The 24,248-nt window shown below is 42.0% G+C and overlaps 1 protein-coding gene across 1 annotated transcript; it reads right to left on the bottom strand.

The window, feature by feature from the left end:
* Positions 1–12,621: 12,621 nt before the first annotated feature.
* org (oogenesis-related gene) lies at positions 12,622–21,153 on the bottom strand. Its single transcript, XM_072661114.1, has 6 exons — positions 21,103–21,153; positions 20,796–20,876; positions 19,330–19,555; positions 19,024–19,178; positions 18,390–18,494; positions 12,622–12,678 (listed from the first exon to the last, which is right to left on the bottom strand). The coding sequence occupies exons 1-6, from the start codon at positions 21,151–21,153 to the stop codon at positions 12,622–12,624; spliced, it is 675 nt and encodes a 224-aa protein (XP_072517215.1).
* Positions 21,154–24,248: the final 3,095 nt, after the last annotated feature.

The following is a 24,248-nucleotide window of genomic DNA, read 5'->3' as shown; positions in this document are numbered from 1 at the left end:
ATGTTACCATGAGTTTTTCATGATAATTCAGTTTTTCAAGTGTGCATCATGCAACCCGAGCTTACTGTAAATATTCCCCTACCCTGATCTAGTGATTTACTCTATCCAAATATCTGTCCTATACATCTGCTAAGAGCATTCTCTGGTGTGCTGCTGTGTAGCTTTTCGTGACATATCCTATCTATTGGTTAGGCAGCTTTCCTAAAAATATACAATACAGTAGCATGCATGGGCAAGGTAGCACAACAAATATTCTGCAAGAACAAACCATTGAATCAAATATATGAATAACTGACAGTTACATAAACTCAATTAGCAATAGACTCTTCGGTTGTTTACATTTCTATCCAGATTTGAGCACCAGATCACATAAACGTGAATGCTGCGCTTCCACAAGCTTTGATTAAAATTGCTCTTTTTTTCTGGGACAGTGTGTGTGTGTGTGTGTGTGTGTGTGTGTGTGTGTGTGTGTTTGCGTGCATGAGAACAGGGCAGTTGTGAATCTAATGTCACAATGCCATACAATAACCACCCACGCAGTATTCAGATTCAGACAGAGAAGAGGCTCGTGTGGGCGGCTTAATGGCATCTATGAATACAACGGTTCAGATTCGCAGGGATATTTGTATGCGTAAGTACATGACCAGTTTAGAGTGGGAGTCTAACTGACCATTTTAGAAAAGGGACTAGGCACTGTAGATAGTGTGCAATCCCATCTATGCCTCCAGACATGCTTTGAAGATGAGGATGCTGGATAATTAAAGTAATATTTAACATAGTATTTTTCAACCTAACCTCTATCTGCCACATGTACACTATATGTCATATACTCCATATGTATGTGGACACCCCTTCTAAAAAAAACATTCAGCTACTTTAAGGTGGGGTGGTAAAAGGCTTTTCCTGGACAGTAGAGACAGTTACTCCTAAAACAAAAGCAGGATGAACTCTTTTTTAATACCCTTGATTTTGGAAGAAACCATCAATGAGCAGGTATCCCAATACTTTTGTCAATATAGTGTATGGAATGCAGTCGATTGCCACAGACAAAATCAGATTCTCTGCATTGAGACAGAAAATTACAGACACTGCTCAAATACGAGTGTACTGAAAAACCCAGCTAGTGCTGCATCTCCAAAGGCATCGAGATCTACGTTTGTAGGTACTGTACAAGCAGAATTCAAAGAGAGTATAGAATAGGAAAGCAGCGGCAGTCCAATCTCTCCATATTTAGCCCGGGGCAGGCTGTGCGCAGTTTAACGGGCGCCTGTCACTCTCGCTAGACTGAAGGCATTGTATGGAACGCACAAAAGAAGAATCATTTGCTATTTCAAGGGCACTTCCATCTAAAATGTCACTTAGGGCTTGTGTACTGACTTATTCGCTAACAATGGTATCCCACAAAATTTGCACACATACAGTATAAGCCCATAGAAAATATATACCAATTTACCATAAGCCTACTTTTGGGTACCATATAAGCCCACAGGCCATATATACCAATCTACCATATAAGCCCATATACTACATAAGCCCACTTTTGCATACCATGTAAACCCACATACCTTATAAACCAACATACCATGTAAGCCCACATACTATACAAGCCCACTTCTGGGCACCATATAAACCCACATATCATATGAGCCCATTTTTGGATACCATATAAGCCCACCTTTAGGTACCATATAAGCCCATATACCATAAAAGCCTACATACCATACAGGCCCAGTTCTGGCTACCATACCACATACCTTATAAGCCCATTTGCATTTTTATTGTGTGAGTAAAAATACTATCTTTTTTAGACTTTTTAACTAATTTTATTTAGTATTTTGTAACATTTCATGAGAACCCAGTTCATGGCAGTGACAAACCGTGGACCTGCACTGTCAAAAAAAAATTAAGCATAACTACAATCATGCCAGAAGACTCCAGAGACAAGCTTATATGAAAATCTTTCATCTTGACAAAATGTAAACAATATGAAAACAGTGTATTTAAGTCAAAAGCCCTTTTGTCAGGCAAGGTCTTGAAACATCTGTACCCTCGCACATTCTGCCGCACATGGAAGGCATTGGGTAAGCCCACCCCCTGGGCAACTGGGCGAGACCAAACAAAAAGGAAGGAGAGGAAAGATGAAACATCTAGATCTGAAAGCAGCAAAGAGGTGTGTTGGATGAGGGCTTTTAAAGACAGGTGGAAGCTGTTGATTGGTTAAGTTGAAGATGCTGTAGCATTAGAGTCTCCCATTTTTCAATTTGCTAATGCCGTTTCTAAAAAGAAAAAAAGTGTTCCATACCAGTCTTGACTTGTTATACACCATATAAACCCACTTCTGGGTACCATATAAGCCCACATTTCATATAAGCACAATTTTGAGTACCACATAAGTCCACATTCCACATAAGCTCACTTTTGGGTTCCCTATATATTACTCCACATACTATACACCAGCCCAGTAGCCCACCAGCCCACTAGCCCCCCAGCCCACTAGCCTCCCAGCCCACTAGCCTCCCAGCCCACTAGCGAAAGCCTTTTGAGGCTGGTGAATTGAGCAGGTACTAGGCTCAAAGCTAATCCAGCTGAGTAGCTACAATCTCTTTAGCTAGAGGTTGAGAGGACAGCAACACTATCTGGTAAGACTGTGATAAGATGCTACATTTGGCTATGCTACACTATGCTGGGTGGCTCCTGTGGGTCATCTCAATGTGAGAACCCAGCCAATAAAGACAGAGCTTTTTTATGAGCCTACCATAAGAGGAAAACAAGTCAAATAACAGGGTTGTAAATAGGCTTGTAAAACAGAATCAGATTTTTTTTTGTCCCCAGCAAAGTCATATACTTAATATTTATACATGACTTGACTAAATGATAACAGATCATGCATTGCCTTTCACAATACTTTCACAACACTAGAAAAACAAGACTTTCTTCAAATAGTCATTATTTCATTTTAAAAGCAAAGTGTAATCTAGCGCACATACATGGGGGTGTGTCCAACAAGATGCTTTTCTTAATAGAAAAAATTAGTAGAATAAAAATATATGCATTATTATCATGTAAATTGGCAACTAATCAATTAGAAGGTCAATTGAAATATTTTTTCATTTAATCAATGGATCGATTATGTCCTCAGTTTTAACAAGCAAAATTCAAGTGCTGAAAAAACCTATCACCAACATTAACGCTGTAGTGTGGAGAGATGTACTGTTCTTCTGCTGCCCACGCAGCTTGCTTCATGTGTCCGGTTCGATGGTATTTTACCTCAGGTCAGTGTGCTGTGCGAGTGTGTGGTTCTGCAGATGACGAGGCTGTTGGGAACCCCAGCATCTGAGCCTCCGCTCGGCTTCTGCTAGGCTGCAGCCCACGCCTCTTACATAAGGAGCTGCTGTGGGCTGGAACAGGCACAGAACAGCCACTCCACTCAGCCACTGGGACTCTGTTTGACACCTCAGCACAGGAATATATTATACCAAGAAGCTATTGTGAAGAGCACTGACAGCACACATGCTCAAAACGCAAATCGGCGCTGTCATAAGCAAAACCTTTCGAACAGGCCTGGTTTCGAGGGTGGGGGTGTAAAAATGAGACCCGGACAGAGACGAATGTGTTGTTTTCTTCACATGTCCAAAGACAAAAACAAACAAAGTGGGAAAAAACAGTTATGCTTTGTTGTCGTTAGTAGACTGGCGATATGGTACTTACAGTGCTTTTTCACTATGACAGTTTATAGGCTATGCAGAAATGTCTATTCAACTCTTTTATCTCAGCAGCAGTCTGGTTTTAATACCCCATGAAAACCATTGCCATTTTTAACAAAAAATAAAGGGACACCTGCTTATTCATTGTTGCTTCAGAAAGAAAGGGTATTTAAAAAGTAACTGACTGTTTCCACTGTTCAGGGTAGGCTTTCTACTTGATTTTCTGATTGTCAGTGAGGTCAGAACCTGATCACCACCCTACCTCATCCCTAACTCTCAGCTCATCCCAAAGGTATTGGATGAAGCACCATCCATCATTTAGACTGCTCAATGCTGGGGGCTGCATACTCCTTTAGCCCACACCTGGTATTAGACATGATGCCAATAGTTCATGTTTGTCTGCTACTAACTGTGTATGTGCATTTCCTTATGTGTCAGCAATGGATTCAGCTTAAAGTAGCTGAATATATTCATTAGAAAAGAGAAAATGATTAGAAATTGAATTGAAAAGAGTTAGGAGTTAGGTTCTTCCCCCATTGGTTCAATTAAAAGGTTCCTATAACTATCTACTGGTCTTCGACATTGACTGGGAAAACATTCATCCCACTCCTTCATGCAAAATTCTTTTAGTGATATATGAGGGTTTATGTTGTTGCATGCAAATTAAGTTCTGGTCATTTTAGAACCCCTTCATTCCTTTCTACTGAGCCAATCTCCTCTTATGTTTTAGGTCATTGTCATGTCGCATGGTCCACCAACACTTCAGCTTCAGTATTCGGACAGATGGGCTCACATTTTCTTTAAGCACATTATGATACAATAAAGAATTCACAGTGGATTCAAAGTCTTTGACAGAGAGCTTGCCAGGCCATGCTGCGACAAAGCAGCTCCAAACCATGACATTTCCACCTCTATGCTTCACAGTTGGCATGGGATTCTTGTGCTCAAAAGTTGCGTTAGATAGATGTTTCAATATGATAAAAAGACAATGGGGTGTATAGGCTTTCTCACCACAATGACAAAACATTGTTATGGTGATGTAGTTACAGCAACAAGAAGGTATTTTCCCAATGACAATCACTCTGTCAACAGTGGTGCACTTAACTGAGCTGTGCCATTTGTGCCTCTGAGTTCAGAGGACCCTCCGGCACCCTGAATCCTTGAGAGCTTTTTTATGTCTGGAGAGTGGGCTCTCTACCCAGGGGAGACACAGGAAATGTGACGATGGAACATCAAGAAAATGGTGGGGCCTCTGGGCCCTAGCCTGCCAAAAATCAAAAATCATTGCTAACTGCCTCTCACTGTCATGCATACTAAATCCCCTCAACCAGGCCTCTTTACAACTGCCTGTAGAGTTGCACAATATATCAAAAGTCTAAGCACTGCGTTTTTAATACTGTGTTGATGGCATTTGGCTGAAGCTCCAGCATTAGCATTAATAGCCTAGGTCCAACGGTTCTTATTGGTGTAATGTGGTGTGCTTGTTAAGACAGGGAATCGAACCCCAGCCTGCTATGTGGAAGACACGATCTTACTTTTAGTACTTTCAGTTATTGTTTTGCCATTGTAAGGCAATAACTTTGTATTAGCTTTGTGCTAAAGAGGGTATGCATTTATGTCACGTTCTGCTGGGACGTGCCCCCTTTGGTCGGACTGAGTGGCAAAACAAGTGATTTTCTGCTAAAGTTAAATGCAATAGGACTCAACAGCAGTGATGTGTAGCCAGGTATGTCCAGCTAACTGAGGCTCAAATCACACAGGTGTAGAGAAAAAAGCCTCATACCTGAGAGCAGAGTGAATGGTCATATGAGTGTTTTCTGCTGTTTCCAGGCTCATTATGTAGATTGGTTCATCCAGGTTTGTTTGCTCTGTGTTTTATTTGAACTTTGCAACTAATTTGGGCTTGGTTTATTCCCTACCTGGATTCCAGTTGTTTGTGAATTGCAGCAGTCCAGTTGTTTCCCTTTTCTTGAGCTTTCAGCAGTTGGTAAAGGAATATCTCAAAATTCCTGCGGAATCTGTTTATACATTAATCGCACAACAGCTCTTTCCCGTTTTCATTCCCAGAATGAGGCTTTTAATTAAAAGAATTATACTAAATAACTGAATAATTGAAAAACTACTACTGTTACACTATATGTCCAAATGTTTGTAGACACCCCTTCTAATGAATGCATTCAGCTACGGCTAACACTACTAACAAAGATGTGCAAATGCACACACACAGATTGTCTAGTCCCTGTAGAGAAATACTGCCAGTAGAAAAGGACTTTGTGGAGCACATTCCCCATCTTCTTTGTTTTTACCTTTTCCTGTTCCTACGGTTCTCCCCGGGGTTAGTGCTGCCCACTGCAATGCTGTCCTGCTCTAGATCTTTGCATTGTTATATTCATGCCTCAGTGCATAGCTGTGCCCATGACTGTTCACCCTGCATGGACTTCCACATTAACACTGAGCATATGTCCTACACTTCGCATTCTCATAATTAATGGCTTGATGCCACATTTGCCAAAGCACTTTCTCACTATTTCATCCAGTTATTCTTGTCTCTGTCCTATGTTCCAAGTTAAACTAAATTGAATAGATAAACATGAACCTATTTGCACCATGCCTAATGCCAGGCGTGAGCTAGAGGGGTATAAAGCCCCCAGCATTGAGCTAGGGAGCAGTGGAGCTGTGGAGCTGCATTCTCTGAAATGCTAATAATTTTGGGATGGAAGTTAGAAAGTTGGGGATGAGGTGGAGTGGTGATCACCAAACATGCTGACCTCTGTAACACTTTTGTTGCTAAAAATGCAATAAAATCCCCACAGCAGTGCTCCAAAATCTAGCAGAGGCAGTTGCTCCAACAAAAGCAGGATAAACTCTTTTTAATACCCTTAATTTAAAAAGCAACAAAGCATGAGCTAGTGTCTCAATACATTTGTCCATGTAGTGTATGTATAGTGTATGTTCAGAAAGGTTCATGTTAGGTAAAACTGTGCCCATGACTAGTCAAGTATATGGCACATTCTGGCCCTGATGTACTCTAGAACCGTTTTAACAGCATCTTCCCGGTTATTATCCTGCTGCAAGGTGAAGCCTGAGGTTTGAGGGACTTCAATTTCAATTTCACTGGCACAGTTCCAGAGCAAGCAAACGCCACCATGTTTTACAAATGAGCTGGCTTTTGAGTTCCTTCTTCTCTTCACTGTTTTCTTCCCATCCCTCTGGGGGCTCTATGAGGCTTTGTCCCAAAGCTTTGTGGGTTTTGTGAAAAAAAGAAGAAAAACTGTAGCCAGGCCTTTCTGTTCTTCTGGCTTACCAGTGGTATGAATCTTGTGGTAAACCCTCGGAGGAAACCCTGGTGTGTTCTTCTTCTCTTTGCTGTATTCTTCACGTTGCATCTAGGCTTTTACACTGTTCTTAATCTGCTGAACAGGTTTTCTGTCTAAAAGTCACTAATGTGTTCTGGCAACTTGTGTACCAACCAAGCAGTTCATTTTCTTCCTGTTTTGGCTCAGTCAGATTGATTTACTGGCGCTGACACTTCTTTAATCTTCAACTGGAGAGACAATATATTCTGTTGACTCGAGCTGTGTAAATGCCACATCTATAATCAAATCTAGACATTTTGTTAGCTGTTGTGTAAGAACTAACAATATAACAGTGACACAGCCAAAGAAACCATTCAGCAGACAGCCTGGCCAATTACTGCTGATCTCCTAAATGTATAGGAAGGGCTGTAATTCTTACATGGTTCACCAGCTGCAGACATATGTACCCCTCATACAAAGTGGCCAGTCCACACTTTAACTTCTTCTCAAACTTAACATGCTATTTGCTGTCCAAAGACTGCAGAGTCAGAGTCAGATAACATGTAGCGGCCTTTCAGAAGGCCTTGACAGAAGGCCTAAACAGGCCTTAACAAAAGAAATCAGGAGATCAGTGAATACAGCTTTTGTGATGGCGGTTACAGACCCTACTTCTGACTTTCTCTGTTACACTCTGCAAGGGTTAATTAACTAAAAGCACAAGAGTATTGGGACACTAGCCCGTTCATTGTTTCTCCTGGCTTTGGAGTTTGGAGCATTGCAGTGAGAATATGATTCAGCAACAACAGCATCAGTGAGGTCAGGATGTTGGATGATCACCACCCCACCTTATCATCCCCAACTCATCCCAAAATGAGCACCAGTGAAATATTGTATATGATTTTCAGGCAACAGGGAGCCTCAATCAATTCCACAAGTTACAAGAAAGGTGGGATGTCGGTGTACCCCTCTAGCCCACACCTGGCATTAGGCATGGTGCCAATAGGTTCATGTTTATCTGCTCCAGAAAGTCCTAGACAAGCTGTGGGTGCAACTTAAAGAGGCTGAGTGCATTTATTGGAAGGGGTGTCCACAAACATTTGGACATATAGTGTAGTAGAGAATATGTTATGTCGTGAAAAGGTGATTCTTAGGGGTTCTTTAAGAAAGGCAGTGCTTTGATATAGTACAGATAACCACATGATTATTCCACTGAATGAATGGTTGTGTTCAAGGTTAAATGGTTCTTCAACATCATGAAAAAAACTGTTGTTTACAGTTAGTTAAAGAACCTTTCACCAAAAAAATGGCTTTATACAGCACCACGCTACTACTACATGAAACCATTTTTGCTGCAGTGTAGCCACGAGCTACCTACAGTGGTTGACAGCAAGCAATTACTTGAGACTATGTAATGCTACTTATTGGAGTGTAATTTCATTGTTTACTTGGTTTTATTTAGGTTTGTTTTTAATCATTACTGATTTTAATTATTGAGTTTGATTATCTCAGAATAACAGGATGGCAACAGGACAGTTAGTGCCCAGCAGACCTGGCATAGGTTGTGGTCTGGCTGCTAGTATACTAGTCACCTGCAAAGCCAGCTTATGTTATGTTTTGGATGCTGGTACGCTGTTTAACCAGCACCAGACCAGCCCCAGACCAGTATAAACCATTAAAGAACTGCCTTTTTTACCACAGAAAACTCAACTCTTTATTAAACGTAAATCTGTTGATTATGTTCTTTTACCAGTGTGTTAGCTAGCTAATTCAGCTTATGTTCAGGGCACATGGTTAGCTTGTAAAGCCATTAAACCCAGTGAAACTAACATTCTGTACGATGAATATGATGAAGTGTCACTACAGCAGCCGTGCAGCCTCAACAGACTGCAAATAAGAAATTTAGCTACTAGCCTGAGCACAATGACATCTCTGTCCATGAGGGCCATAGAAGAAAATCTGTGCTGACAGACCTTGCAGCTAACATGCTTTTAACCATCTCTTTGCAGCAAAAGGACATCAACTCGTCACCACTAATAGGCTGAAAGCATCACATGAAGCGCATCTCAACAATACCCAGAATGTGCAGACCAGTGCAGAGTAATGTCAGGGAATAAGAAAAGAAAATATTAAAAACAGGCCCAATTAAATGAATACAGTTTAACTGCTTGTACAAAGTCCTCCACACCTTCCAGATCCTGTCAAGATTTTGTCTCCTTCTTCCAGTGCGAGTGTTGGAGGTTCTGCAGGAGGTGAGTACTCCTCCAACAGTGGTTCCAAACAAAGGGAGTGAAAAGGAAAGGGAATTTTAAACTGTGCGAACAATGGTTCATTACTTTCCAGGACGTTGCAGGAAAGTTTACCCATCAGTCATTGCATGTCCGTTGAAGGGCACATGTTGCTTCGTGGTTAATGATGATATTGCTGGACATTCTGGGACCCGGTGCAATTTGAATGCACCTTAGAATCCAGGTCTGACACCATGTCTGTTTCTCAATACCCACTTTTTATAATCCAAACAATTCCTGCTAGATAAAATTCTGTCCCACCTACAATGAATACCTGCCGGGCCTCCTGTTTCACTGGGAAATATGCCACGTTACCACATAGTGGGAAAAGAGCACTAACCTATCTAGCCCTATTAGCTATCAAATAACAAAAAACGTTCATTTCTATGAAGTGGACGACGGCCACTGAGAATGATCTGGTTTATATGTAAGAATATTCACAAATAACCTGCCATGGTCGTTACAAAGCCAGCAGGCTTCCCAGCACAGCCAAATGGCCACAGCCTAAAATGCAAATGTAAAGAAACACAGATAAGATTGACATTACCTGACTTTTTTTATTTTATTTATGTTTCTGTTTTGTTTTTTTTTGTTTGGTTGGTTTGGTTTTGTTTTTACATGAACAATAAAGCGTAATGTAACAGGGTGGCTAAAATTAAAAGGAAGCAAAAATTTAAAAAGATGACTTGGACATAAAGGCTACTAAAGCTATTTAGTAGTTCTGGTAAATGAGTAAATGCTTGTGCAACTATGCATGACTTTACAAATGTTTAACCCCCTCCTACCCTTGTACATATGCCCTGCAATGGTTTTACAACTAAGGCCTACTAGAAGCCCCCCAGCCACCACATCCAACCATGACACCCGTGTGTCCCCAGTGTCCTCTTTTTTAGGAAAAAAAACAAAACAATGGTTTAACAAAAATGGTTATTCCACTCGTTTGACTCTATATACTTTTGGTGATATATACAAACTTTGTACATAGAATTTTCTACTACAGATTTTCCACCTATTCCAAAAATCAATCCAAACACTTATTTAACTAAAGAACCCTTGAAGAGCCCTTTTAAGAGGTGGCCTATTCAGATTTCAGAACACATCACAATATTTTGACATCTAAAATATAAATATATGTACACCGATTTCTGTCAGGCCTTATTCTAAAGCACTCGGAATAAAAGACTGCTGAATGAACTTCGAAAAGACCTGCTGCCACAACAGCTATCTATTGCTATTATTTGTGCAGCGTCTTTTGTTTGACAGAGACTAGTCCTCTAATCTGCTACTGCGGCAACAAAAGCTGCATTCATTAAAGCCTCCCACAAATCCAAAGTCATACTGCTGCACCTTCCATCCCACAACTGAAATCTATTGACTGAACAATTTGCACAGTGATTACAACGGTGCTCTCTCAGATGCTGCTATACGTTAATTACCTTTGAGATATAAAAGCCTGCTGTGGCCTCAGTCAAAAAAACAGAAAAACATGACTAATGCATCAACCCATTATGAAACAGCAAGGGTCTTCAGCTAACCTTTTGAAGAGGATTAGTCCGACAGCTAGACAGTCAAATCATCACAGATGAATAATCTCAACCTTGTCCAGCAAAAACAAGGTTTATAAGCATTTAGTGTGAAGAAAACAGTGACATATAACACCATGCATCCTTGAAGGGACTGTATCTACATTTTTTTGTATCTTATGTTCATCCCTGAAGTCATAAAGTTGTGATGTTTGTGTGGGTTTATGTACCAAAACAGTCATGATTCATTTTTACATGAACATTTTCCAACTTCTGCAAAATACTGGCACCCAGTCCAGGGTGTATTACTGTCTAGCGGCTAATGATTCCTGGTGGACCCAAGATCCAGATTACACACAAAAACACACAAATGAACAGAAACCGCGATATTCCAGTACCTAGGTTGGATAACAAGGGCCATAAAAGATGGCATAGAAGATTTCTGGTTCTCTTAAATCAGTGGTTTCCAAATCTGGCCATTAAGGACTCCCTATTTAGGATTTTAATGTTTCCTGTGCTCCCAACACATCATCTTCAACTGAGAAACCTCACACATAATGACATTTTTCACTGTGTTATTTTCACATTTTTCATCCGACTTTGTTTTCGCATTTCTAGACCTTACCCTGATCTTAGAAATTGGAGGTGTGTCCCAATACTTTTGTCCATATAGAGCATCAGAAGCTTTGTGAAAACGTAGGGTTTTTAAAAAGTGGGTTTCGAAAAGAAACATCAGTTCAGATTAAACAGACAGACTGCATGGAGTTATAACTGTTAACTTTACAGGAAACAATAAGTTGTATAAACCATGTTTATATTATTCCTTAATGACGAAGGAATCAGCAAGTATAAACATGATCTGATAAATATGATCTGATATATATGGTCTGATAAATATGATCTGATATATGTGGTCTGATAAATATGATCTGATAAATACACAAAAGCATAGAAAAGACTATTTCTCTGTCTCTCCTCAAGTGGTTAAGACTTTAAGGGACAAAGCAGGATGAGAGAGCGAGAGCGAGAGCGAGAGAGAGAGGAGCCTGCACTTCAAAAAAAATGATGAAATAATCTCACGCTCAAAACCATCCAGGTCAGTGTGCCCTGATGAGGTGGGACACCTGCGGTCGTTCCTGCACGGTAACAGAGGGCCTGTGCCAAAATGTGCAGAGAGATTTAGTGGCCCGAGCCAAGTGACAGGAGGTGTATCATACGCCTCTCCTACACCTCTTTCTTCACCCTCTGCTGAGGTTAGGTCGAGGACAGACGCATTACACTAGAGTCTCTCTGCATCACCTCACCTCCTTCAGCGTATATATTAAAAAGGAGCTTGAGAACATCCTCATGGAAAATCTATGTTATTGACGGCATCACACGCTCTGCTCCCCATCCTTCCAAACATCAAAGCAGCGTCCCATTCAAAATTCATCTCATAAAATGTTAGGCATACTCTTGAAAACAGCTTGGAGTATGTTATTCAAAATCAGCCAGGCACTCTGCATTTACAGCATCTTGTCTAGATAGAGACAAAAGGAACGGCAGGCAGTCGGAACAAAATCCTGGGGATTTTTTTTTTTACTTTCTGGACCTGAATTTTTCATCTCTAGGTAGCAGAGTACTGTCAATGTGCAGTCAGCATGAACCGTCGGCATGTGCTCTGACCAAAAGCTCTTCTACCAAATTGTACTTAGAAATACTTGTACCTAGAAAAGTGAAGGATTAGCAACATCAGCAGATGATGGAGAAAAGAAAGGAAATACAGCAGGGTTTGGCAGATTAGCAATCTCAGTGCAGGGTGCAGCTTTGTTCTCTATGCCACTGCAGTTGTGTTGTCATTCTGAGTCATGCCCGTCTGGGGAACTTTAAGCTGGATTTCACCACAACAGAAATAAAGGCAAAAATAAAAATTGTCAAAATATGAAATATTGCCACATGCAAGCTATAACTCCTGTGCACTGGAGTAATATTATAAGGCTATCAACCTCAACAAAAAAACAGGCTTATTTAAGAAGCTGGTGTTGTTAAATATATAAAATTCCATTTACTTCTATTAGAGAAAAATACATCTTACACCTGGACGTCTCTCTTTGCTGTTGCATTTTCCCACTGATAGTGAAGCATATTGGAGAGCGAAACTGCTCTCCCCTCAGTCTGTCCATTCGCTTTCTGAGCAAGCACACCACGCTACACCACAATTACATCTAACACAATGGAAAAGCACGAAAAAGCTGGTGCACAAACAAAAATCCAATCTACGTTGTATGTTTTATAGTTGACGTCATGTCAGGAAATTCTGAAAACATCAGCTTCTTAAACTCTCCTACTGCCAATGACCCCCAACTAACCTTTTAACTTAATAGCAAGCGTATTTTATACATTATATATGGCATATTATATAATATTATAATATATAAAATGGTATATTATATGAAACAATATTATATAAAATATAATGGCATATTATATAATATTAGTCTTATTATAAGGCTAATATTATAGCCTTATAATATTACTCCAGTGCAGGGCTGCTCAATCCTGGTCCTGGAGCTCTACCACTCTGCAGAGTTTAGCTCCACCCCAAATCTAACACACCTGATCCAGATAATGAAGGCCTTCATGAGCAACTGAACATTAGAGTCAGCTGTGTTGGATCTGAACTCTTCAGGGTGCTAGATCTCCAGAACCAGGATTGAGCATCCCTGCTCTAGTATATAGCAGTTATAGCTTGCATGTAGAAAACTGTAAAGCAGTTTTTGTTGGAGGAACTGTCTCTACTGTCCGGGGAAGAGCGTTAGTGAGGTCAGGATGTAGAATGATCATCACCCCATCTCATGTTGGATGGTGCACCATCATTCCAGAGAACACATTTCTACTGCTCTGTAGATTAATGCTGGGTGGGCTTTATACCTCTCTAGCCCATTAACTCAATAGGTTCATGTTTATTTGCTCCAGAGAATCCTTTTGTATTGGCAATACTTCTCTACAGGACCTACATACAAACACACACATATACATATATATATATATATATATATATAATACATATATATATATATATATATATATATATATATATATATATATACACACACACACACACACATTACACACAGTACACATTATTCATTATGTATATTTAGCACCATGGCCTTTCATGGTAGAACAATCAAATCTTTTATGGGCTTTACAATGCTGTTGCTGTCCAAAAGATCCCGTCTCAGAACGCCCATCAAATGCCTCTCCAGTGTTATAAGAACTCTACGAGTTCTCTACTCTACTCTACTCTTCTTATAAGAACTCTACGATTTCTGATTTTAAGGATGTTTTTGTCACTCTGGCTGAACGTGCTCTAACTCCAGCATCTGGATCATAACCTTGCAATACTGCATATTGGGCAAACCCCAGAATACAGCACTGCAGCGAGAGCCGGAGGCACGCTAAATGCGTGTCACTGCTACATTGGCTCAGTATGCATATCCAGCTGCGTCCTTCAAGGCCTCGTCAACATTAAAAAGCGTGTGTGAGAGGAGAATGGGTGCTGCTGCTGTGCTGGCATGCTATTTTGAGGCCCAATAAAAAACAGACTTCTCCTTACACTCAACTGTCTTCTCTTCAAAAAGCCAGACAGACTGAAATTCCCAGCAGAGCACAGATCCGATCCAATCCACGCTTTGAGGCACTACCCCCCCCCCACCCGCTCCCCGCTCCCCGCTCCACTCTCTTCCTCCTACCAAAGCCTCCTAAAGCAACCTCATTTTAATCCATTCCGTTTTCGATCTTTTACCACCCAAGGTCAAACCCAAATCCTGGGCAAACACCACAAACAAAATCCACTCCACTCTGTTCATGAGCTGAATCATCATGACACCCTTATATGGGAGCACTTAGGTTCTGTCAACTTTACTGACCAGGTGTTTTCAAGAGGGTCATCAAACAAACTGCTTCTGATGAGTGCTAACCGGAAGACAAGTGAACATAGGTGCCAACAGGGTAAGAGGTGGTGCAATGTCCCACATAGGTGGAGGGTCCTTATGAGGCTCATGTGACCACCACTCACAATCCTATTCACTGTGCCATGCATGCAGTGCTTCAGAGCAGGATGTAGGATGTTCCTGCTCATAATGGAAGGTAAGTGAGTGGTCTGAGAACACATGGGTAGAAGCAAATGCACCTAATGGTATGTGGGAGGCAATTGCTGTAGTTGCTATGCAGTTTTCTGTGCACCTGGACTACACAAGCAGTCATACAAAATGAGGCTGCCAGGCTTGGGGAGAAAACACAGCTAAATTCAACACAATTAAGACTCATGCAGCATAGGTCTGGTCATCATTTCTCTTACTGTAAGTTAGTTAAATGAGGAGAAGATAAACTGATCTCCAAAGAGCAAAGCGATCTTATTAGAACAGCAAATCAAAACCCTTCGTCTCACGGCAGAAGACCTTCAGGAAGATTCAGCAGACACTGGAGTGATGGTGCACTGCCCTACACTGTTAAAAGAATAAGATCCTTGAAGATCGTTGTGGAGGAACCTTCAAGGAACCTTTTCTTCTAAAAACCTTTTTTGAAGGTTAACAGGTTAAGAGGTTCCTCAACACTTCCCAATTGAAGAACCTGTGCTGTGTACTGTGCATCGACTCCTGCACAAATACGACCTTCACAGAAGATCCGGATCTACTTGTGTGACTGGAAATAACTAACCAGCAGTGTTGCAAAGATGACCACAGAGTGAACAGACCTTCCTTTAAGGGCTTTGGCCTCTATCACCAACAGTACCAAGTGTCTGTAACAAGCAAAGAGGTGCATGAAATCCTATCAGACCATATACATTCATGTCGCATGCCCACAAATCGAATACGTATCCGATCTAAGACCACACATGAAAGTGACTCAAATCGGACTGAAAAAAAAAAAAATCTGTGTCACAATAAAACAAAACAATCTGATTTGAGTCACTTCAGCCTGGTAATGTGAACACAGCCATAGATTCTGCATTTGTGTCTGTCTGACCTTTTTTCTTTTCTGGCTCTCCTTCCACAGGTTTACCCACTTACCCACGTGAATCACATGAGAACTACTGACCAATGAAAATCCTGGCAGGAGAAATTTGAGGAGTTTAAGCTTTAAAGGCAGGGTCAAGATGGCTGTTTTACAGGCTGCTAAGTTCTCATTGGTTGAGCTTGTTGAGTCCAGATTTTACCAACTTCCTAAACTTTTTCATAGCCTTTAGACCTCTGTTAGGAAGGTACTTTGCTTTTTGGTATTTTGCTTTGTTTCATTTGGGTAACTTACAAATATACTGCCAACTTCTCTTTTTTTATATATATATATATATTTAATGAGAATGTGTGTGTTTATGTTTAGGAAGTCCAGGCCAACTGTTTTTGTGGGGGTTTTGTTTTGTTTGTTTGGGTTTTTTTTTTTTTACAGAAGAGGCTTTGATCTGTTGCCACCTGGAGTTTCAAACAGGTATTAGGATTGGGCTCCCTTTAGTTCCCTAGGATGGTGTGGGGATTAATTTGTTTGTTTAAACAGGGAATCTTGGAGTAGTTGGCTTGCTTCATTTATTTTGAGGCCAAGTACAATTTGGAAGTGTGGTTTAGTGCTGTTCAGTTTGTGTGGCTCTAGTACACACTGGTTTTGTGATCTTGTTTTAATTGCTCATTTTTAATAAAAGCTTTTGTTCATTAGTCCTTTGCCTTGTCTTCACTGGCCCAGGCAAAACGTTATTGGTCGTAGAAGTTTAAAATATTCAAATCTCTGATCCAAACATTTTCGACATTTAGCTGACTCTTATTCAGAGCGACTTACAAGGGTACTCTAATTACAGAGGTGGGTCAGTGTAGTGTTAGGAGTCTTGCCCAAGGACTCTTTTTGGTGTAGCGCAGCATAGTCACCCAGACCAGGAATTGAACCCCAGTCTCCCACATGGTGTGGTAGCTCACTGGGCGGTAGTGGTGTTCTGTTGCACCACACCAACGCCAATCAGATCACGTGCTCGGTTCCGGAGTCAGTTCACACTTTGTTGCTAAATCTCAGTTTATGGAATGTCTAAAACGGTAGGTTTTAAGGTTCTGGCCTTTGAACATCAGCTTTGTGGTTTTGCAGGCTAAAATGTGCTCAAATAACACCTTTGACTCAGAGTAGGTTATTTAAATCAAAAACTCATGACAAACTGCTTACTTTTTAGGGCTGCAAATCATCCACTTAGTTTTACAGGTTAGGCATCATGGGGGAAAATGTTTTCACAGGCTGCTCCTGAAATCGGCTCGTTGTACTGTTTAAATCGAACCGGTAAAGAATCTGTTCCATGTTGAAACAACGCCCTAGCCTCGCTACAGAGTTTTGGCTACCCATTGATTCAGTTGAAGCTCCTGAGCACATGCCAAGCTCCAGTAATCCAATCCCGAGAGGATTGTGGGCTTCATTGCACCACTTGCTCATTTTAGGTCCTACCACGCTTCTATTGGGTTAAGGTTTGGACTTTACCATTACAAAATGGTGATCCAGTGTGGTTAGGGTGATTGTCAAGACATGAGGTGCTGCAATAAAACGACTTCAAACCATGTTTGTGAAATCTCTAATCTAAACCCTTAAGTATCTTGTTATACCAGAAAGCAGGGACCAGTATAGCTACACCCATGGACAGGCCTGCTACACAAATTTCCATCTCCTTGCAACATCTGACTTTACACAGCAGGTAATAGTTAATGAGACCAATTAATATTTAACCCAAGAAAATGGCATTCAAGTATTATGTATTGCTGACTGTCACTGGGTTTGAATGTATTGAATCTTAAGGACACTGAATACATTCATGTGGTGTACAACTTATACTCCAAATGCAGGACATGCCTGTCCTCTGGCCCACAAAAGCAAGTAGCACCCATACAGGGAACAGGACAATGTGTATTAAAATTAGTTAGAATACTTAATCCAAGCCTGAGCCATTTTTAATTATGCATAATTACAACTTTGCTGTAAAAGAGAGTTAAAGCTTAACCATGATGGCCTGTTCATCCTGAAGCCGCACAAACCCACTTGAGACTAGTTCATGTAATGAAGGCTAAAACAAAGAATGAGTGAAGGCGATTCCCATCAAATCCATCACCACTAAAACCTGTATTCTTGAATACATCCATTTAATAGGAGCAAGTGTGCCACCTGCTGGTGAACTTGTGCATCAGCCAGCTTCAATAAGTGAGGCAGCTTTATTAGAAAGTTTTATTTTAGAACAGCAATACATTGAAAATGACAAACAAAAGGGAACCGGCAAGTCAGAAGTCTCCCGCAACACCTAGGAGCAGAAACAGCCAGTAAACATGTGTTTAAAAAAAATAGACAATACAAGCTTCACTGTACTGTCAAACATACCCAACATGCCACTCTGCCATCACTATGCCTCATGATGAACTCCCTGCCATTAAAACACATTAGGAAAGATGATTCAACTGGTTGAGTTGCCATGCCCCATGCACACAACCCAACTGAGACATGGTAAAGCAGAATACCTTCAAAACCTTTTTACTGTACTTGAGGCCTTCAAGTTATGAAGAAAAGGAGAAAGCTGAGCAACCTTACCGTCTCCAAATCTTGGATCACAACAACCCCCTTCTCCACTTCAATATCACTTTCCGTGTCATTGTGTGACCTGTACTCCTCACTGTCTGTCTCAACAGCGCTGGGCTGCAAAGACAAGGCAGACAAGCAACCCAAACTAAAGTTTCCAGGACCAACTACTAAAGTACTTGTCATGATAACTGGGCACAATCACAATGGCACAGAACAGAAAAGCAGTGCCCACCAGTCATGTCAAAATGAGCAAATATGTTAACAGACCTGGCATGATTGGCTAAACAGTCTCAATCAAGTAGTCACATTAAATATGCAAAACCCACATCAGTCTACCAAAGACCACCACCACCCAATTGAAAAGTTAACCCATAAAATTAGTGGGTAAGCCAAGTTAAGGGTTATTGATTAAGGCAAAGCCTGAACCAAATTCACAGTGGTGATTTACCACTGACTGCAGGATCCTGGAAACCAGCATCAAACATGGCCTGGCTAATCAAGCAGCCATGTTTTGTCCAAGGAGAATCCTTTGAGTGAACCATTCCCTCAAGTCAGCTTCCTGTTAAACACTACTTTGGGGTAAATACTAGCAGCACATCAGCTTCAGAACAAATGGGCAGCTAAAAGTTACATGTCTGCTTACTTCATAGTCTGGATCACCAGCATGGTCCTCATCGGTCAGCTCCTGGGTGAGGGCCTCCACCCAAGACTGCTGCTCTGGCTCATCCTCCTCATCTAGGTCATCCTGCTTCCTCTTGCTGCCTTTCCCACAGGGTTTAGTGGGAGAGCAGCGCACCTCTAAGAGGAACAGATAAAAAGACCAAAACCAAATGTAATAAATCACACGTATGGTAAAGACTTGCAAAACTACATGACAACTGCTCAGCCAAGACAGTCAATTGCACATTTTGCTGAACACCCCAGTAGCATTAGCACATAGAGAACAGACCTGGTGACACAGCACAGCCAATACTGGTGCAAACAGGGTAGCCCAGCAGCCCCTGGACTCGGCGGGGCAGGATCGCCAGCAGCAAGCGTGAAGCCCACCGAAGGCGTTTTCGGCCCGTCCTGCACTGCCTTGTGGCCGGTGAACTTCCTGCCTCTGCATTAGAGAGTAGAGCCTTTCTGCGAGAGGAGAACCCAAACAGCCACCACAAGCCACGTACACCACGCACCTAAAAGCAGCCATCAACCACCTGTTAAACACTTGACACATTTGACATTCACTGATAAATACCATTTAATCTGCATTACCTAAACACTGAGCTTACTCTAGTCAACTACCAAGAGATTTCACAGAAGCAGAGATTGTCTGCTTTGCACCATTCTTATGAAAGAATCAGTGTTTAAGAGAAGTACATACAAGTTCAGTCATAAGGATCATAGTTACACCCATGCAGTGAGACAGTAATCCAATCAAAGCATTCAAACATTTAGTAAGTGCAAGCAAGTGGATTCTTAAATGTCAGTGTATTCACTGTACAGCCTGTGGAAGATATGCATTTTAGTAATTCAACTATTTAAGCTAATCATTTTAGGGGCTTGCTAGTTAAACTTACCAAGTGAGGAAATTAAGATCAACGGCTTTAAAATAATCTTTGTAAAAATTTAAGAAAATCAGATGCAAGATTAAGAACCACATGACTATGCACCAAGAGATAGATAACATCCATCCATCCATCCATCCATCCATCCATCCATCCATCCATCCATCCATCCAAACATTCCCAGGCTCCATGTGAAAAACAATTGTGAACCTAGCCCCTGGTCCAGCACATCGATCCTGGGAATGGTTTTGCATGCATACATAATAATAATAATAATAATAATAATAATAATAATAATAATAATAAATTATGTATGCATGCATGCAAAACCATTCCCAGGCTCCATTTGCAGGAGCAGGGGCTGGGTTCACAATTGGGAATTTTGTTATTAGCATCAACAATAAAAAAAAAAGTATGATATAATAAATTAATAATAATAATAATAATAATAATAATAATAATAATAATAATATTATTATTATTATACTTTTTTATTGTTGTGGATGCTAATAAAATTCCCAATTGTGAACCCAGCCCCTGGTCCTGCAAATGGAGCCTGGGAATGGTTTTGCATGCATGCATACATAATTTTTTATTATTATTATTATTATTATTATTATTATTAATAATGTTTGATAACTTGCATTGCACTTTGAGTTTGTCTGCTTTTAGAACCTCAGGAAACCTGAACAGGTGAACCAGAATACATTTGAAACCCCAGCAGCTCAAACCTGAGCAACTATACCAGCTTTTCCCCAAAGAACAGCGTGATTAAGCCTAATGGAGGAGGTCTAGACAGAAGTCAGTTCAGCTGTATTTTCTTCATCACAGGCGATGTGGCTACAGGTCTAAACCAAAGCCAACTCACCACAAAGCTGACTGGCCAAAACTGTGAAATTCGACAGAAGACGGATGCAAGAATACCGCCGCTCTTCGAAACAGCTCCCCGCTGCTGAAAGAACAAGAACAAGCCGCAGTTCAGGCCCAACCAGCTGCTCACGTCCTGCACACTCACTAAGCTACAGCCGCTCGCACGCTTAAGCAAGAAGGATCCGCAGCTGGAGCTGAGACTCCACACTAACCAGCACCAGCTGCTACTCCTGCAAATTAACCGGTTACGAACCGACCGGCTGACTAGCAAACAAACGCACAGCACTGCAGGTGAGCAGACTTACCTGTTGACCCTCACCGCTCTCAGGTTCAATGTTGCTACACTGGGAGGTCATGGCGCCACTGTGGACTCTCTGCCTCCACACACTCCCGCAGGTGCGGCTCCGGCTCCCTCATGTAGCGTTAAGTCGCTGGCGTTCACCCAATCACAAACAGTGGCGCTTTTACCAATCAGTCACATCCACTTACCAACGGGTCAGGCCCTCAGCCAATCAGAGCCGGCTTTGCGCACCTCTGCTGCTAATTAATCACATAAGCCAATCATATTTCAGGAGAGCTTTACGACAAGTGTAAGCAGGGGTTTAGACCTGTAGTTCGGTCCCCTTGGTCCGGACCAAGTAAGAAAGGAAGGCGTAGTAGGGGTCTGCATAAGGCCAGTGTGTGTCCAGCCAATTAGGGTCGTTTAGTAAAACCTTCAAATCTAACTGCTGGACCCTTAAACCTGTACAATGTAACGTTAGTGTGGCTGCATCCACATCACTTTACTGAGAGAACTACACTAATGGATGCAGTTCTAATGGTGGCTAGTTTAGAAACACTGTGTAGTGTGGCGTAGTGTGGTAGTGTGTGGTTTGGGACACAGCCCCGCTAAGGAAATGTGTCAGACAGAAGGCGTTGAAGCACAGAAAGGAGGGCAGGTCTGCACAGACACTCACCATGGAGAAACGACACCCACCTGCCCAGGCTCTAGGTCCGGTCTAGGTCCGATTTCTAACGAACCGCACTAAATGAGCAATGGGTTCGTTAGTGTGGCCTCATAGAGCCTTATAGTGCATCTTATAGAGGTGTGCGATATGCAGGGGCACTGCCAGGGGTTTTGGGCCCTATGATACTAACTGTCCCCTCATACCGCGCCCCTGGCAATATCACAGTATTCTAAGATATGTTTTATATACATAGCATGCTTTACATGTTGTTTCCAGAGGACACTAGAAGGAACTGGACCCTGAGGCTATGTCGGCTGTGTCTGAAACTAGAAGTAGCTAGCTGGCTTGATGCCTTGATGGCTTGATAAAAGTCTCAGAGTCGATCCAGACACGACTGGATGCCTTCCTGCCTCAGGAGTAGGCAGCATTTCTTCTGCAACATGTCTTTCTCACTACTACCTTGCCTAGGTAGTGTTCTACTTAGAACGACCTATGTAGTATTTAGTGAAGGAGCACACTAATGGACTATTACAGCTACAGGCATCTCAATGTGCTGAAACTGTATAATACAGTCCCATAGAGTGCCCAAAAAGTCATTTAAATATATGACTTACAAATCTACTGGGTTCTGGGTTTTTTTTTTTTAAGCTTTTTGTAGTCCAATTAGTAAAACCCACAGCGGTGAATAAACTCTGTGTTCATTGTTTTTTAATACCCTGGCTTTCAGAAGAAACAAGGAATGAGCAGGCGTCCCAATACTTTTGTCCGTAAAGTGTATGTAAATGTATGTGTAATGTGATCATGGAAGTGAAAAATGGAACTAGTCTGCGTGCTGAAACTCAGATTGGTTGACTCTGTGTTTAGGTGGGCAGTTTCACTCTTTGGAGGGTACGGTATACAGAAGTCTTCACTGAACATGCTTACTGAACCTGGTAATTAACTAATGAGGTCAGTCGGGGTCTTTGAGCAGTGTTTTTTCCCTACTGTGCTGCGCTGCAGCCCACCAGCGCCAGAGTTTACCACCTCTGATCGGTGGCGTCTCTAGCCCATTGGTTGTAGTGAGACACCCACAGCATTTAGAGAGGCACAGCTGTACTTGCGGCTTGTGGCTGATTAGTTAATTATAATTATGATCATGATTATTATAACTGTATGTTTTGTTATGTATTGTGATGTGAAATTATGATCAGGTTTCAGGATCAAGCCTATGCGTACATGTTAATAGATGATGCCTTTACCTCAGTGGTCTAATATGAATGTTTGGTGGGTTATATGGTTATAAGTGGCCTCAACTAAAACATGTAGCTATGAGCTGTCACTACCTTGTCTGTGGCATGGCTGACTTCCTCTTAAATTGGGTCTGGGTCTAATGACGCCTCTGCCTCAGATGGATGGTAGTGTGGTGTGTACCTGCAACTCCGGTCCTTGGGGGGCTGCAATTCAGCATATGGCACAGTCCAGTCCTGTGTAATATAGTGTGTAACTGTAAAGGTGCACGTATTTGTCACTGTACAGCGTGGACTGTACAGCGAAATGTGTCCTCCGCATTTAACCCATCTGGTAGTGAACACACACTCACACACACACACACACATGTGTTAGGGGCAGTGAGTACACACACACCCAGAGCGGTGGGCAGCCAACTCCAGCGCCCGGGGAGTCCGGGGAGCAGAGAGGGTAAAGGGCCTTGCTCAAGGACTCAACAGCGGCAGCTTGCCGAGACCGGGAATCGAACCCACAACCCTGTTATCGATATCCCGGCGCTCTAACCGCTGAGCCACCACTGCCTGTCTGACTCGCCTCATATAGTCAGCTAAAACTAATAATGACAGTGATAGTAAACATTTAGACCTGATATCAAACAGCTGAAATCAATTAAACAGGCAAGGAAATAATAAATAAATAAATAATAAATAATAATAATAAAAACAGCAACAAGGACACTTGTAATGTAATGTGTTTGTTTATCTGTTTGTTGTTTTCTTCATTAAATAGGCAGCTGGTGTGTGTGTGTGTGTGTGTGTGTGTGTGTGTGTGTGTGTGTTTGAAAGGAAGCTGTGTGAATCATGTTAATTGAGAGGGTTCAGTTAAAGCAGCTCCTGAACTCCATGGTCCGGCACGAGAGCCACACTTGGTCCGGGCTTCCGCCGAGGCGTGCGCCCACCAGCTCGTCACGCGTGCGTAAGCGGGAGAGTGGAGGGTCGTGGAGGAGCGGGGATAAAACACAGGGTCCTCGCGTGCCTCCTTCATTAGCTCCTCATCATCACTGACCCGTTGACGAACCATGAACAAGCCCGTCTCGCGCACCATCAGCACCGGCTGCTCTCCGCTCAGGCGCTCCGTCGAGGGCGCGCGCCGTCACAGCGCGGCGGGTTTGCGCGCGCTTGCCTGGACTGCGTCCGGCGCGTTCTCGTGCTCTGTGGGCTCGGAGGGCCGCGCGAGCCGGGACAGCCTGCGGGGCAACGTGGTGACTCCAGACAGCATCCCTCAGTTCACCATCCCCA

This window comes from Salminus brasiliensis, chromosome 17 (assembly GCF_030463535.1).
Source record: "Salminus brasiliensis chromosome 17, fSalBra1.hap2, whole genome shotgun sequence".
Classification (NCBI taxonomy): Eukaryota; Metazoa; Chordata; class Actinopteri; order Characiformes; family Bryconidae; genus Salminus; species Salminus brasiliensis.
Note: the sequence above shows the minus strand (reverse complement) of the source record. Positions and strands in the feature narration are given on the sequence as shown.

Excerpts from the sequence above, each read along its gene's own strand:
- org (XM_072661114.1), bottom strand. The coding sequence starts at position 21,153 with ATGACCTCCCAGTGTAGCAACATTGAACCTGAGAGCGGTGAGGGTCAA. Across the intron at positions 20,877-21,102 it reads AGAGCGGTGAGGGTCAACAG|CGGGGAGCTGTTTCGAAGAG; the intron begins GTAAGTCTGCTC and ends TTCTTTCAGCAG. Across the intron at positions 12,679-18,389 it reads TGATCCAAGATTTGGAGACG|CTTAAAGTTCCCCAGACGGG; the intron begins GTAAGGTTGCTC and ends GGTGAAATCCAG.